General features: G+C 42.1%; 1 protein-coding gene across 1 annotated transcript; it reads right to left on the bottom strand.

Moving 5' to 3' along the window:
• Nucleotides 1–8,206: 8,206 nt before the first annotated feature.
• On the bottom strand, nucleotides 8,207–10,178 carry LOC130859238 (uncharacterized). The gene is made up of 3 exons (XM_057746513.1): nucleotides 10,019–10,178; nucleotides 9,338–9,832; nucleotides 8,207–8,238 (listed from the first exon to the last, which is right to left on the bottom strand). Exons 1-3 carry the CDS (start codon nucleotides 10,176–10,178, stop codon nucleotides 8,234–8,236), a joined length of 660 nt encoding a protein of 219 aa, XP_057602496.1. The 3' UTR covers nucleotides 8,207–8,233.
• Between the last annotated feature and the right edge of the window lie 6,881 nt (nucleotides 10,179–17,059).

The raw sequence follows: 17,059 nt of genomic DNA, 5'->3' as shown, positions 1-17,059 counted from the left end.
AATTGCCTCTGTCTGTCTTAGTGAGGCCCTCTTCCCTGGCCACCCTGCCTAAAGCTTCTTCTGTAGCAGACACTGTCTGTCTTCCTTCCCAGCTTTATTTTTCTCCTAAGCATTTACTGCTATACTATAAATATATATACCCTATATGTTTTATTTTTAGGCAGTTTCATGTTTGTCTCCCCAAGCAGACTGTTAAGGACAGACAGTTCTTATTTGCTAGGGCCTGGGACTTACTAGGAATTCTTGAATGAATGAGTGGGGCCAGGCTGTGTGTTGGCCCCTCATGATCAAGCCAAACATGGTTTCTCATTGCAAGGAGTGTCTAGTCTCGTGGGAAAGACAGATATTATGTAAGAAATTCAAACGAAACACGCTTCCTGCAGGGAGGCTTCTTGCAGGGAGCTGTGAGGGTGAGCGGCCGAGGAGCCCAATCTGGTCTCCCTGCAGAGATGATGTTTAAGTTGAAAACCTGAGCTTAAAGGAAGGACAGGAGACAACAGAGAATATGGACAGTTCCAGGCAGCTGAAGCCAGGCTGTGAGAAGTGAGATGGGTCCAGAGGGGAATGACCCTCAAGGGATGGGCAGGGATGCGGGTGGGGGTGGTCATGAAGAACGAGCAGTATGGACCCAGGCAGGGGGGCTAAGTGGGAAAATGACATGATCCAGAACAGCATTTTAAACAGATCTGAGAGAAGCAAGATGAGAAGCTACAATGAAGCAGACCTCAGTATATGCAGACTGTCAAATCTGTCCCTGGGAGAACTAGAAGACTCTGAACAAACAAAAATAGTAAGCACAGAGGGCATGAATGCAATGATTTCTTGGGATCCTTCCAGTTCTAGGAACAGACTGAACTCATTCCCGCCCCAGCATTTCCACCCACCACGTGCCCCTCACTGGAAACCTTCTTTTCATCCGTCCAAAACTACGCACCCTTCCCAAGCACAGCTGCAGCCCACCTCTTCTGGGGAACCCGTTTGGAGCTCTTTCTGTCCTCACTGATATTTCTTTCCTTTGATCTCCTAAAGCACCAAGGTACACACCACACAGTTTAGATCTTAATGACTTACTTTCTTGAATAAATGGATACCTTATGACCCCAAGCAGAATGTCCTCTCCTTGCAAACAAGGACACCCACATCCCACCCACCTAGAGAAAGGATGAGACATATTAGGGTCTTCAAAATATATCAATTGATCGAGGTCGAGATTATTGAATACACATTGGTATTTTGCAATCTTAGAATGATGCTTTAAAGAGTCTCACTTTACATATGAGGGCATCTAGGCACATGTAGGTCAGCAGGAAAAAACAGGGGAAGAACTAGGCTTTTGAGTTATCCAACTATAATTTAGTGGAGTAAATTCAAGCCAAAAAAAAAAAAAAAAAAAAGACTGGAACGTCCTCTAAGATATTCTACTTTTGCACTTGTAAAGAGCAAAAGTAGAATATCCAAAATTTAAAAGCAAATCTCAGATTAGGCAGTTGCCACAAGGATATCCAGTAGGACCTAAAAACCAAATTCAGTGAAGTTTGGCCAACTGTATAAACAACCAAAACCCTCAGGATGGTCAGTATTTATATCCAAGGTAATGAAGTGAAATATGCAGGAACAGTTCTATTTGGGGGGTAAGATGTCATAGCATTTCTTTCTGTTGTTTTGTACTCATTCAATAATGATTACTTCATTCGTCTATTCTCCCAGTATCTTCTCCTCTGCTCTCAAAGGCCAGTGACTGGATCCACACAAAATAGTATGGTCTTTCTTGACTCCAGTTCAAAAACTGCAGTGTGTTGTAGTAAACTATCTTTTGGTGAAGATTTGAGGTTGTTTTCCTTAGGCCTTGTTGAGACAGACAATGAATGGGCTTCACATTGCTGATCCAGATCAAGCAGCTTGTCAGACTCCTACAATATGTTCAGACATAAAAGTTATCGCAGGTCCTCTGTTGTTCAAACTATGCTGCAATTATCCTAAGTTTGTTTTATGTTTCAGTTATGACATGATGGGGATGTCAATGACACAGCTCTAGTTACAGGTGTGTCAGCATTTCTATTCTAGGTGCTTACAGTCAAGAGTTTATAACTTGGCCGTAAATAGATAACTGATGAGAACATACTGTATAGCACAGGGCACTCTACTTAATGCACTGTGGTGACCTGAATGGGAAGGAAGTCCAGAAAGGAGGGGATATACGTTTATGTACGGCTGATTCATTTTGCTGTGCAGTAGAAACCAACACAACATTGTAAAGCAGCTATACGCCAGTAAAAATTAATTTAAAAAAAAATCATGGAGTGAATCTTGGCATATAAAAGCCACTTCACAGAAAAAGGTTTTTTAAAATACAAATTAAGAAAAAAGTTCCATGTGTTCTGTCATTCTTACGTTACCTACAGGCCCCCAAATAAATTAGCAAATCCTTTTCCCTCATTTTTTTTTCTCCAAGTAAATTATGTACTTCAGGGCCTTTGGTCAAGTTTTGACCTACTTTTCTAGTAAAGGTTATCATTTGGAGTGAAAAGTATTAAGTTCTTTTTGTTTTCTTACACAAAGATATTTTCCTGCAGGTTGTGAAAGGAGGAGGGAAGCTTGGCTAATACTGAAATCTCAAATCAAGGATGTATTTCTGAGTGTAAACAAGATGCTAGTACTACAAATGTGTGTTTTGATGCTCTCTTTCTCTTTTTCAAAGATCTTTAAAATTTTAGGTAATGAAAAACTGTGAGATCAAAGATTCAATCTCGTTTTCCTTGCAACTGCAGTAACAGATATTTGCTGCAAACTGTGTTCCAGATACTTTATGAATATTAAGCCATTCAATACTCAGACTAATGCTGCAAAGAGGCATAACCACCTTCATCATATAAACAAGGAACCCAAGGCTCAGACTAGTTAAGTAACTTGCCAGAGGTCCCACAGTGGAGTGGGAGCAAAAACCCTGGCCCATGGGGAGAGGCTCAATCTTTGGGTATTCTATACAGTCATAACAGAGCTAAGTCACGCTAGAAAGTACCAATGCTTCAGTGGAACGCACTACTTACAGTGAAATATATACTCTAAAGGGCTTAATTGTAACGCCTAATACGTGTTTGAATGGCAACTTGTAGGATTCCACAGGGCTGGGTCTAAGTAACACGTGGACACAGGCAGCCCCTCCAATTAGCATGACTGTTTGGCCCGTGGCGTGGAAATTTGGCAATTTCCCCAGTCATCTTCAATACATTCAAAAAGTTTATATCATGATCAAAAACTGATCATGAGGGCTGTAAGTAGCCTTGACTCAAAGCTAGACGTTCGCTTGTTCTCAGAGAAGACTCCCACCCTGGGCCTGGCCAAAGCCGGGCTAAGCGTGATGGCTTAGCTCCAACTGGGGATTAATATTCATGTAAGCTGAATTTGTCCGCACACAGCTGCTAGTTATTAAAGTTGTGTTTTCATCAGATCTACTCCCAATAATTAGTAGTCAAAAGTCCAATTCACCATTTTTTCACAGTTTTCAGAAAGCACTTTTCCTTCTCACAGTTTGTAATTTTACTTGGAGAAGAAAGGAAGAAAAAACAAAAACAAACAAACAAAAAAAACAAGAGAAGAAAAGGGAGCCAGAGGGAGAAGAGGAGAGGAGATGCGATCTGTATGAAAAGCATTTTTAAAACAACCATTGACCAAAAGGGACCTCAGATACACAAAATCTGTTACCATCTTTCATCTTTTTTATAGTGTATCTATTTTTATCATAAGCCCAACAGGCAAATACTAAGTCAGCTTCACTATTTGGCACGAAGCCTGCTGTAATATTGATGATATAATATCAATCATGATTATGTTACCCTGTTATTATTGTGAATATTATTTTATAAGTTTTAATAAGTTGCTTGACCATTTAAGATGAATGGTTTAAAAGTCTAAATTCACATTCATGCCAAATATGTAGGACATATTTTTCATAATTGTTCTTGTCCCTTGGGTCAGTAATACAGTTTATAATCATCATAAAATTTCATTCTTAATTCCTTTTAATTTATCAGAAGGAAAATATGGGTGGTTATTACCCAATTAAAATACTCCCGATGCTTTTAAGGTAGACACTATGGGGTTTTTGGAAGTTTCACTGAAGACAATTAAAAAAAGAAAAAGCAGCTGCGTGACTTCAAAGCGTTTTGAGTGCTCTGAGTTTGCAGAGATATTCAGCTGTTCAGTACCCTGTTTCCACCTGTCTTGTTTTCATATCATCTGTGATGTAACCAAGGAAAAACTGGAATATTTTACCCACGTGAAAGGTGCAAGAGTGTGTGACTAAAGATAGAATTTTCATTTGGTGGCTAGAGAATCTGTTCTGATGCTATACATCTTTGGTTTCTAGTTGCCAAGGGCAAGGACCAGGAACATGACCAGTGAAAAATTCACAAACACCAGACAAATGTGTAAGTCTGAGTCTACCTCCTTGGTTGAACTAAGTGCTACTGGCTTTGTGAGAGACACAGAGGTGTGCCCTTCAGACGGATGCTTTGTGAAGGGGATACTTTTTTCCCAGATGGTCCCCATGCTACTAGCCAGAAAGCAACCCAGCAGGACAGCTCAGTTACAATGGCTAAAATTTCTTCCAGGGGAACTAAGTGGGTCAAAGTGATCGCCACAAAAAGAAAATGCCTAGTCATCAGAATTTCGTTCCAATTCATTATGAAACAATCATACAGAATTTAGCCTCGTACCCCTTCCTTTGACATGCTCAATTTCTGTCTCCTTTCTTCTCTGTTTGATCATGACCTTATTTGATCATGAACTTAAACCAGAGCAGGGTTGAAATCTATTTTAATTTCCTCTCCCTCATTTATCAGAATATCTTAATTTCATGCACACCTGAGTCCAGTTCTCCAAAGCCCCCAAATTCATAAACTTCTAAATGTTTACTTAATATCAAGAAGAAAATGCTCTTGGGGAGAGGGGTACCGTGAAGATGCCTTATTTTTGCCCAGGCTTTCAAACAGTTAGGGAACTGCTCTAACAAAGAACAAGTTGCGTCTTGGCGGCAATGAACTGGTGGACATACTCAATGTAAACAGAGTCATGTAAATATATGCAAATAGCTTCCATTTGTAGGGTGTGTTGTAGTTCACAAAGAGGTCTGGAGCATCTTGCCTTATCTGGTAAAATTAAGCATCCCCCTAGCTCCTAGAATCAATTCACAGCTGTCTCCTAACACGCTGGTCATTGGTGAGTGACATTTTCTTATTAAATACGCACATTTTCACTAGAAATATTGGATCTGTAGGATCTATATCAGAAAAGGTGGTGAAATACTGGGCATTCTTAAGTTAAAATAATACATTTTTTACAAGCACATTTAAATGTAGGTCATTACTGAGGTGGGTCTCAACCACCATGGCACATGTGACCACAGTTCTGCTCTAGCGTGAGACTCTAATGCCCGAGCACTAGTTACTCAGGTTCTCAAAAGTTGTGAATTTTGATATACAGCTCCTCATTATGAAAGCTACCTCTTTATGGCTTCACCCAGGTGAGTCCACGGCTCCGGGCTTTTCTTGTAGGCTCCGACCTGGAATATGGGATCTGCAGGCACTGACTTGTAAAGGAAAGTCCGACACCTGCAGGTCTCACTGCCTTTAGTGAGCTGGGAAACTCTACCAGAGAACATGCAGTCAGTAAGTCTTTCAAACCAGGACGGGAGCCCCAGCTTTTAAAGAAGCTATCCAAACAGGTGACAAACTGCTGTACTTCAAAGACAGGAAATCCCTTCAAACGTTAAATTGTAAGGACAGAAAATGACCTACATTCAGGAAAATGGGGAGTCGGGAATTCAACATGATGTTTCTTCCAGTTTAATGAAGCGTGTTTGGTGGATATTAACTGGTCCTGAGGTTTCCTACTCTAAGTAGATGGCAGCCTTTGCCACTAGAAACCCATATTTTCAAGATCTTATTTGAAAAAGTCACTTGAGTTCACAGCAGATTGAAGTTAACTGTGTAAAAACTCTCTCTGGGCCAGTTTTCACCCTTAAAATTACTCTGGTTTAAAATTACAAATTACTCAGTATGTTTAAGAAACTCTATGAAAATGTTTTAACATCTCCTAAACATCAAAACTATGGGAAGGCATCAGGCTACAGTGCAGCCTTGGAAAACCAGCAGATGGACTGTTTCAGGTTTGACAGACAGCCTGGAAGTTCCCCAGTGTCAAAGCACAGGATTCCCCAATAGTTTTTCCCAGCTCAGAATGCAAAGTCTAGATGGATTTCTTGCCAACCCCCAAAAGTACTCTGGGCTGTGGATCTAGCAGTTTGAACCATGTGAGTATAAGTATTAAATTCTTGCCCAATTCGCTCAGAATAAAAGGAGGGCCAGGGATTGCTGAAGGGGACAGAGATATGGTGAACGCTGTTTTCTCATGGCAGGGCCTCTGTTGTTCCCCCAGCACTCAGAAGAATTATTGAACAAATGTGCAAGCAGGAAGGAAACGAGTGGGTGAAAGTCAGCCCCGTCTCAGAACACAAAAGTTGTCCTTCCGTGTTTACATTTTCAAAAAGTGAAAATCCAAAAAAGGTTGAGATTGAAAAGTTCCTGGGGAACCAAAAAGCTTAACCTACATTCCATAGTTGTGTCAACTTAAGCCTCTCTGAGCAAGGAGGTCAAAGTTAACTCTGCTTCCCCGCGTACAAAACAAGTCAACTTATTTTGTATGTATAGCTATAAACTGTGTGCAAGTTTCCTAAATCGGGCACTCGGGATGAATTATGAATAGAATTAGCCAGCTTGACTTGGAATTTCCTCACTTTTACTGGTCTTTAAACAAGATTTTTATACATACATATGTAATCAATGGGACCAACACATGAAATGGTCCTTAACGTAAAACACTCTGTTTTAGAGTGATTTTGCAGTTAAGGAAACTTAAATATGAACTTCTAATGTGGAAAAGGTAGTTTTTACATGCTGCTTTAAAACTGATCTGGAAAACTGATGAGCTGGCCACAGTATTTCTGTCAGAAACTGAAATTAAGTTTATATTTTAAAGTACAATTTTAAGTGCTTGCTTTCTTTCATGAAGCCAATCTCCTTCTCATATTCTTAGCCTTAGTCACCTTAAAAATACATAAATTTGGTATCTGGTTATTGAGTTTTTAAGTTGCAGTGCAGAATAATTTAGATATTCATAAATACAGAGCATAAGGAAATCCTTATGCTTAAAGGTAGTTTTCTTGAGTGCAAAACTACCTTTAAAATAATCATCTAAACGAGTGAATGATACAAGTACACTTCCTGATTTAATTTTGGCTATTAGTTATTTCATATCTTAATATATATTCTTCCATATTAAACTTGTACTGTCTTGAAATTTCCCTACAAACTGGCATGTCCAAATTGACTTCAATAACAGTTTGTGTACATAAAAACTATGAGATCAGGATCACTGTCAAGTTTTGGAGAGAAAAATGAACTTGGATTGTTTTTTACCCCAACGAAGTATATGTTCAAATTTATCTCACATACATATAAAAGAAGATTAAAGTAAAATATTTCTCAGCGGCTCATGCAGAAAGTAAAAACATGATACATTACAATAATACTTGTATCATATAGATAATATAACAAAATACTTGAAACAGTTAAGAGAAAGGCACTCATTTGAATACACACAAAAATTTCAAAATTTAAAGAGCAGTTGGAAAAAATACCTTTTAGTCACTTAGAATCGAATTACTTGCACATTTTAATGGTCTTATATATTTTGGTAGTAAAATGTTTTTACAAACTTCTTGTCTTTTCAAGTACTTTAAACATATAAAGAGCTGGGAATATTCTCTTTTCTTCATAATACATTCAAAAGTATCCACCATCTTGACAGAACTGTTATTATAGTAATAATTTTCTTATACCTGATTATAATATTTCAATAGAATGGAAAACTGATTTTTCTTTGGAAGGGGGCAATAGTGTGGGAGAACCCTTTTAAAACATGTTTTAATATTCATTTAAAGTGTATTCTTCGCAAGTTTCTTTACAAAAACCTTTGATATTACAATTTTATCTAGATTACATTTATACTACTGGAATAAACCAAACTCCCTGAATACGGTTGTGCTAATCTTCGTTAAAATTTTTTTTAAAAATTACTTACAGTAATCATATATCTACCTGAAGAGAGTTAAAAATACTAATCCTGATGTTTTCAATAGTTATGAAAATATTTTTTTCTGAAGGACAGTTGAACTTCAATCTGAAATGTGAACACAGAACAAAATAATACAAGTATAAAGTTTCCTTTTGAATTTCATAAATCAACAAAGAAATAGTGAAATTTTAAATGCAAAACTTTTAGTCTGAACTCTTAAGAAAATCCTATGTAGCAAAATATTTGTTTCTAAATTTGCTCCTTAAACCTACTTGCCCTTCATTTTTCAAAGGAGCACTGACCGACCACATTCACAATTGCCTTCTGCAGGGAATGGCTCAAAGTCACCGCCATGTCATCTGTCTCTTCCCCCCAAGCAGCCACGTTTGAGTCAAAAAGAAATTTTATTATTTATATCCATTCTAATTCTGTTTTTATTAGTTCTCAAAATCTTTGAAAGCAAATATCAAATCATATTTAAATTGTTTTGCTTAACTCCATGCTCCAGGCCAGGCTATTTCAAATTCAATACTTTGCAAATGACAATAAACAGGGTTGTTTAAAAAACTAACTGTTAGAGAACACTTTTTTTCATATAACTTATGACAAACAAATCTAAAACAGGGGGCTATAATTCCCACTGTAAATTAATTTTAGTTATTTTAGGCTAGAAGTGTCAAGTGAACATAGCTTATCAAAAGATCCTCGGGTCCTCCATTTGTCTCGGACATTACCTGACCACATAAAAATCAAACGCTCTTGCCATCTAGAAAATTAAAGTACAAGGCATCCTCCTCCTAGCAACCCGCACAAGCCTCGATAGCAAACTAAAGCATCTTAGGTGGTAACTTTAACTTACCTCTTCTGGGCTTTAGCAAGGGGTTTACTTAAAAATATTTACTTTCTGGCAAAATGTAGCTCATTCCTAAATGAAACTTAAAACCTTGGATACCCCTGAGAAAAAATGATGCCACGAAATGTATCACTTGCCCATTTACTTCCTATTTCGCTAACTTATAATTAATACACGCCTGACATTGACTCCTCAGATGGCAGCGTTTGCATCATTTTGGACTGCGAAACAAGACGTGGCCCGTTGGTTATCTCTAGCTAAAAAGCATCCGTCTTTTATGGGGCACCGTCACCGGCATCTTTCTCCCTCGAAGACAAATACTTTGCAGATCTCGCACCCTTCTTTACAAACCTGCGCGGGGCTTTCGGGGGGAGGGGGAGGCAAGACTTTGGTGGGAGCTGCTTCTCTTCAGCAGAGCGAGGGCTGACTTGCAAAGGTGCAGGCTGGGTGCTCGGGCAATTTCCTGCCGATTCCAGATTCCACTCGGAGCAGCGTGGAGAGGAAGTCGGACTTCTTTTCCCGGCGGAGCCTCCACGTTGGACTTGGGGACCCCGCGGCCGGGTCTCTGACCCAGGCCGGCGGCCCAGCGCGACCGGGAGGGCCGGGGAGAGGGGTCCCGGGAGCGGTGGGCCGAGGCCGGACTCCGGAGAGGGGGCCGCGCTGGGGAGAGCTCGCTCCCAGCGCCGCGAGCTCCAGCCCTGGGGATGCACTTGAACCCGCGGCGAGGCCGGACTCCCGCCGCGCTCCGAGCGCACCCGCGTCCCGGGCGGAGCCAGACGTGGGCCCTCGCGCTCCGCGGCCTCGGTGGATGGAGAGGCCCAGCCCGCGGCGCGGCGCGGCGCGGCGCTGGGGGGCCCCACCCAGTCCCCTGGGGTTAGCACAGCCGCGGGCGGCGCATCCCACTGCGGGACCTCCAGCCTGAAAGCGGAGACCGAGGGCCGCCTGGGGCAAAGCCTGGCTTACACTTCATTTTCCGATTTGGAGAAAATGTCACAGGAGAAGGGGAAAGGGGGGAAAAAAAAAGAACTGTACATTCGAGTTCGAGGGGGGCGAGGGCCCGGCTCGCGCGCGGCTGCGGGCGGCGCGGCGGCGGGGCGCCCCGGCGGGGATTCCCGGTCTCGCAGCGCACCCTAGTGGCCGCTCTGCCCCTCGCCAGCTCCCCGCGACGCTCGCTGCGTCGCCCCCCGCTCATTACAATCCGCTATATATTATTTCTTCCAAAGTATTGACAATGTGTGAGACTCCAGTAACCCCGGAGCTCTTGTCTGTAATCAGCACATTTATTCACATTTAGGGAGAAGAATCCGAATTAAATCCCCGTGACCCAGATTGGGTTACAGTGTCATTTTCCCTGGATCCTCTTTTAAATCCACTCCACACCGCTTCTCTGTCTATTACATGCTAATTTAATTTTACTGTGGACGATATTTTCAGCATTTGCTGAGGACAGTAAATTTTGTAGTTTATGTTATTTCACTTTTTATGACTTTTTAACACTTAATAAAATTTTATTAGAGCACTTTTGTGTTTACAAGGCCACAAAACTCTTGGCAGGTTGTCAGAAGTCCTTTTTATTATGATCCTACTGATATACTGCGAGTAATGAAATAATCATGTCCAGAAATGTATCAAAGGCCAGAGGGATTATCCCACTTAATAGCTCCACAGATGCGCCCAGAAGAATGCGGACACGCGGCAGGACGGGCTGAGAGGCCGCTGGAGGAAGGAGGCAGCCCCCGCGTCTGTCTCTACCATGTCGGTTGCTTTCCTAAAAGGCTACATGGAGGGTCATGTGACTTTCCGCGGTCTCAATAAAAAAAAAAAAAAGAATTTATTCTATTGCAAAGTGTGCTTTTCTTTTTATTCTCCTAGTGTGGGTATTTAAGGCTGTTCTAGTGGCAGTGGGGCTGGCTCAGCAAATCGGTGTCAGTCACTTTCTTCTCATTTCTAAGTGTACTTTTGTGGCATTTAAGCAGCCGATGGTGACACTGGTGTTGATGGGTGCGACTTCTCCTGCCCACACCGAGAGAAGGCACGGGGAGGGCCCCAGGAGGGCTCCAGGTGTTTGAAGGAACTCCCCCTCCTGCCAAACAGCACCTTTTACTATTGCTTTTTGTTTTGTTTCGCAAAACAGGGGAATAGTGACTTGAGGACTGCTTCCTGCCTTGTACCAAAGAACCACAGTATGCTGCTTTTATTTTATTTTGATTTTTGGGGTGAGACTTGCTATGAGGACAGATGCTGCAGCTTTTTTTTTTTTTTTAAAGAACCATTTCCTTCTCTTTTAAATATATATGTGATCATTTAACACACTGGTGTTAAGTTCATTCTTGCTGCAAAAGAAGGCCATTGTACTTCCTGACCCCGAAAGCAAGGTGGGTGGCTTTGTTTTATAATTACATTTTCTGTCTCCAGCTTCATATTGCTCTTTCTCTGTTATTTCCTAAGTGGTGTGCCAAAGTGATCAAAGAGGTGAGGAATGGAATCATCACTGGAGTGATTTTGAGATTACTGTTGCTGTACCAGAGCACGTGTTTTTCTAAACTTTGGCTTTGAGGGATTTTGGCAGTATTTTTCACAAGTGTGTGTGTGCGTGTGTGTTTCATGTTCCAACATATCACATTTGGATTCTGGAGTCTGTCATTGTTTAAAACAACCCCTGGGAAGCGTGCCCGTCTCTCTGGACTGCCTCTACCACACACATGTGTGTACTCTCGGGTTCCAATGTACATAAGGCTGCTCATGAGGGCTCTTTGATTTCAACTTCAAGGGAGCAGTTTTGCTCTTTGTATGTCAGTTGCTAACCATGGGCAAAACGTAGTGCCTGGTCTACTAGTCTACTGTGTGTACAAGAGGGTCTAGGTTCTGAAAAGAGCATCTGAAGGCTAGCTCCCATTCGTTAAGAAAAATGTATATCCTGAGACTATTTGGGCGGCCATTTTTCTCTTTTTACAGTGTTTTCCATTTGCAAATATGAGGCGGGTTTTCTTTTTTCTCTTGTTCAAAATGATTTCTCTAACATAGCTGAAGAACTCGGAAAGAAAGTGACCTTAGGCTGGAAGTAAACACCCTTCCTTCATTCTGGTTATTATTGATGACTTGTATTCCTTGCCTTTTACCACAAGAGACACAAGACTGGACAGAGAAAAGCGTTCAGATTTTAGCCCTCCAAATTTCAGAGCATTTTACTCAAGGGAATTTTATGTCCAAGTGCGGAAATCAAGAGGAGCCTATTAATTCTAATTCTGCTATAAAGTGACAGTTCCATTTTATAAGTACTTTCTATCTAGCACAATTTAAATAATACTTCAAAGGCTGTAATAGCCTTCAAGTTAGAAATCTGTTTTATTAGATTATGAAGTAAACCTCTGCTAAGGTAAACCTCTGCTAAACCTCTTTAATGCATCAAAGTGTGTTTGTAATTCTTATTCAAAAGAGCGGGGGATTGCCTTAAATATGATAACTGATGACACACAGCTCGGTCAATGGAGGGCCTAACGAATGTCCACAGGGATTTTACAGCCTCTTCTGAAGTATTCAGAGCTGAAAGGAAAAAGTAAAGCCCTGATCCTATCACCTAGGGACTCCACCTTCGAAAAGAGGAGCAAACGAACCAAGCCAGAGGCGTGAAATGGTCCCCTCATGTGACCAAGTGCTGTCAGAAAGCAGGAAGGCACGGGGGTCAAGAGGACAGACCATAGAATCACTTTGCTTGCGTCTGATTTCATTCTGCTGCATAGTCCCTGTGTGGCCTTGGACAAGTTATTTAACCTCTCTGTGCTTAATTTCTTCATCTGTAAAATGGGACTAATGAGAGTACCTCCCTCCTAGTTTTGTTGAAGGGTTAAAAGAGTTAGTTTGTATGAAATGCTTAAAACAGACCCTGAGTGCTACTTAAGCCTCAGGAAGACTGATGTATCCATCACCTAGCACACGCCTGGCATATGGTAGGTATCAATGAATCCTTGTTGGATGAGTATTGGCTGTTATTTCACTGACTGCCCTGGTTGCTCAGGTGTGACCGGGGGGCAGTACCTAAGGCAGTGTCAGCCACAGGTCTGCACTTGACTCTACTGAGAATGGACAGCACTCCAGGAAAGGGTGTGTGCAACTGCCCTTTTACTTTTTCTATGGGTTTCTACATTGCCTCTCAATTAGCAATTGGGGTATAAAGTTTCTGAGGAAAGAGGGAGTTCAAATTTTGGGAGGGGGTCCCCATACTCAGCACAGTGTTTTGTGTAGAAGCAACAGATAACTAAGATAATCTAATGTAGGAACATTTTTCAAAGCACCCTGTATTTTCATCTGTTATTCAATAAACAGTAGTTAGAGGCACTGTGCTAAACTCTGATAACATGATTTTGCTTCATCCTCACACTGACCTTTATATAGGTAGTTATCATAATCCCTGTTTTACAGGTAAGAAATATGAAGCTCAGAGGAGCTGAGTGACTTTCCCAAGGTTACACAGCTAGTGAATGACAAATCTGGAAGCCTAACCCAGGTCTCTGGGAATGTAAAATTCATGCAGTTAGTCAACTACTGTTCTACTGCCTCCCAATCTGTTTGGTCTTATAGAGCCCCTAATCAATTTAGTCATTTGTGATTATTGTGTAAACCATCACGAAAATGGAAATGATGAAGGCTGGGATCCAGGCCCGTTAGTTTTGAATCATCTGTGTCTTGTGCAGTGACTCGCATGCCTGCCGGGCTCAGGGGAGCAAGACACAGACCTGCCTCCCAGGGCCTTGCCTATCTCATTTCCTTCCCCAGCTACAAGTAGATGTTTGAAAAGAGCCAGAGGAGAAGTCAGGGTTACTTTTTCCCCCTTTGGAAAAATATGATTAAGCTGAATTTACCTGAAGTATTAAAACAACAAATGAAAGGAGTTGCATGGCAAGGCAATTAAAGACTAAAAAACCAGAACTCAAACAAATGGGTGGCAGAGCACTTTTTCCTTTTCACCAAAAGTTCCTCACGGACTTTAAAGATAGTCATTCTCCTGAGACAGTTGACAGGTGTCCTGATCATTTCAGAGAATAAAGAACACACTGAGACAATAAGGAAAGCCTTGATCCACGTACAAGATCACTTAATGGCAAGCAAAGGGGAGAGCAGGAGTGTTCTGCTTTAACCACGTGACAAATTCTGCATGAAACACATGTGTGTCGAACCCCAAAAGAGGACCTCGAAGAGCTCATGAGAGAGAGATGTTCTAGGGAAAAATATATCCAAAGCTAGATTTAAAAAGTGGATGATGAAAAGATGAAAGCTGATAGTAGCTGGCTGGTAAACCCTATATTTTTCTTGAGAAGAAAAGGTTCAGTCTTGGGTTGGCGAGCTTCTACCACCACCAAAACAGTTAGAATTCATCTTTGACTCATGACTTTATTGCTGGGAGAAGGGGAGGGAAAAGTGGAGGAAATGGGGTGCCTCCAAGGGGCTCACTGCTCTGTAGAGCCCAAGCTCCCTGCATGAACAGAGAGGCTGGAGGCCCAGATTCTCTGCCGGGGACTCGAGACCAAGCACCCACAGTGCTGCTGGGCAAGAGTCCTGGGCTGACCAGTCCTCTGAGCACTCAACTCACCTTTCCATCTCAGGCTTGTCCTTTTTGATAGAGAGAAGTAATCAGAATCTTAACTCACATGTATAGAGTTTTGGGAATTAAGGCTATATTTAGAGTTGGTTTTGAGCGCTTCACTATGTAGTCTGAATAAATTGGTTAAAAACGAGATGAGTACTGTATTGTGTCTTGCTGAATATTTGATAAGAACAAGAGAAAACTAAAAAAGCAACATCAGCTACTGAACTTAACCCCACTAACATAAAAATGTAGCACTATGGACCAACAGAACGGAAGTGGGAAACCTCGGGAGAGAGAGAATTGATGATACTCAAGCCATTTGGCAGCACACATAATTTTAAGCCATCAAAACTTTTAAGGACATTGAGTCATTTTCTTCAAATTTGACTTGCCTTTCTGTATCTGTGAATTTGCCAGGTTAAGGTTTTTTGCTATAACTGGTTTTGAATAACAGTGCATCTTTTTTGAAAAGGTCTGAGTACTTTTTGATTATTTGATGGAAAGAAGTACACTTTTTCCTTCTTATGTATCTTTCAAACCTACTGCTCTGATATAAATAAAACCTTGAATAAACGTATCCACCCTTTTTAAGGTAAGAGCAAACATTCAGCTCCCTGAAAATTATGTGATTGCCGAAAGCATGTTGTGAGTGAGAGGGTTCTCAGCTCTAATCTAGTCAGCTAGCCTGCAGATCAGACCCTATTCCTAAAGTTTCGGAACAGAGAGTGAATGCAATAATCAGCAATGCCAAAAAGCAAAACCCAAGGCAACAAAGCAGTGAGCCCCCGCAGGCTGTGAGGACAGGAAGCCGCTGGAATCTGGTTGCTAGGAGACACTCGTCTTTCTTTCGGCGGCAGGAAGATGTCCTTGAGCGTGGCTTCCCCTGTGGTTGGCTTTGGACAAGCTGTGAATCAGTCTGTCCTCGCGAGTGCCACCCTCCCAATAGGATCTACCAGCCCACAGTGCAGGTGACACGGAGGGGCAATGATGAGGTCTGTTCCCTCACAAAGTTTCTCACATACGCCCTGCCTTTCTGATGGACATTTTTGAAATCAATAAGCGTTTTATATGTCTACTTGGGGTCATGAGGATATGGTAAAAGTATATCCCTGTATGGTGCTTACACCCGTGAGAATTCTGCAACATAAAATTACACGAAACAGCCTACAAGTGCCATAGGAAAAAAGAGGGACAGGATATGAGTTAACAGGAATAGAAAGAGATTTCCGAGGAGAGGGGGCTGGAGCTGGGAGACTCGCTTAAGGAAGGATAGCTCTGGCAGGAGCACAGCAGGTCGACCTTAGAGAGCTCTCTCGGGGGTGGGGTGGGGGGCGGAGGGCAGTGACCTTTGTCTTTCTTACTTGCAGAAGCATCCCCAGCACCTAGGACAGTGCTTGGCAGAGGGTAAGACCTCAGGGTCCAAGGCTGACTGTGTGCAGGAGAATGAAGGGGCTGAGACATGACTGGTGGGAGCCAGGGGGTCGCTGTTCGTGTTCCAGGGAAAAGCCCCTTGAAAGAATGTCAGTGAAGAGGCTTGTCTGTCTGTACCAGAAAGTGGTGGGCAATGAGGATGGCCAGGGAAGGGGTAGCCCACTTACGAAGGCTCTTTAAAACTCAACAGAGAATGGCTTAAAAAATTAGGGTCCTACTGGGAGATTCTGAGCCTGGTAGACATGAAAATTTTGTGGTTTACAAGTGCTCTTTCAAATGCATTATTTTTCAAATACGTGCAGTTTATTATACTCCAATTATAACTCAGGGAAGCTATTGAAAATACATGATCTCATTAACTGTTGCGTATTTGGGGAAATGCTCCTGATCGTGATTTCATGTCACGGAGGAGGAGACTGAGAGGGGCCCAGGGGCTCATGGCTTGCCTGAGATCAGAAGTTTCAGAGGAGAAGCCAAGACTTCTGGGTCTTCTGCCTCCACACACCTCATTTGCTTCTTTCTGGGAGCAGCTCTCTGCTGAGGGGCTTGGGACAAGGCTGGCCTGTGTTGGGGGGTCCAGCTCGGAGGTGATGACAAGTGGCTGTTTATGAGGTGACTACGGTGCTGGCTCCGGGGACTGGGGAGGAAGACAGGAGAGCAGATTTCTCTCTCTCCTTCGCCCTATGCTTCACTCACTTTGACTCTCCTCCCCCTTCTCCCTCCTTCCCTGCCAGCATCCTGACCTCTGAGGACATTCCTGCTAAGCCTCATGCACGTGGGCTCCGTGACTGCCGCAGCAGCCACAGGGCCAGCTTTGGGACAACCTGCCCCCCTCCCCGGTTTTATAGAATTGATATATAACATTGTCTAACTTTAAAATATACAATATAATGCAAATTGCATGTTTAGCAAGTTTGCATATTGCTAAACGATTACCACAATAAGATTCGTTAACATTCATCACCTCACGTAGTTACAATTTGCTTCCCTTGTGATGAGAACTTTTCAGATCTACTCTCTTAACAACTTTCATTCGAAATGAAACAATACAATACAGT

Source organism: Hippopotamus amphibius, chromosome 8 (assembly GCF_030028045.1).
Source record: "Hippopotamus amphibius kiboko isolate mHipAmp2 chromosome 8, mHipAmp2.hap2, whole genome shotgun sequence".
Taxonomy (NCBI): domain Eukaryota; kingdom Metazoa; phylum Chordata; class Mammalia; order Artiodactyla; family Hippopotamidae; genus Hippopotamus; species Hippopotamus amphibius.
The sequence above is the reverse complement of the archived record's forward strand: the minus strand, read 5'-3'. Positions and strand labels throughout refer to the sequence as shown.

What these genes read in the sequence shown, in the direction of transcription:
- LOC130859238 (XM_057746513.1), bottom strand. Translation starts at nt 10,178, where the DNA reads ATGAGCGGGGGGCGACGCAGCGAGCGTCGCGGGGAGCTGGCGAGGGGC. An exon ending in CGCCCCCCTCGAACTCGAAT is followed by an intron (nt 9,833 to 10,018) that starts GTACAGTTCTTT and finishes GGGGCCCCCCAG; the next exon opens with CGCCGCGCCGCGCCGCGCCG.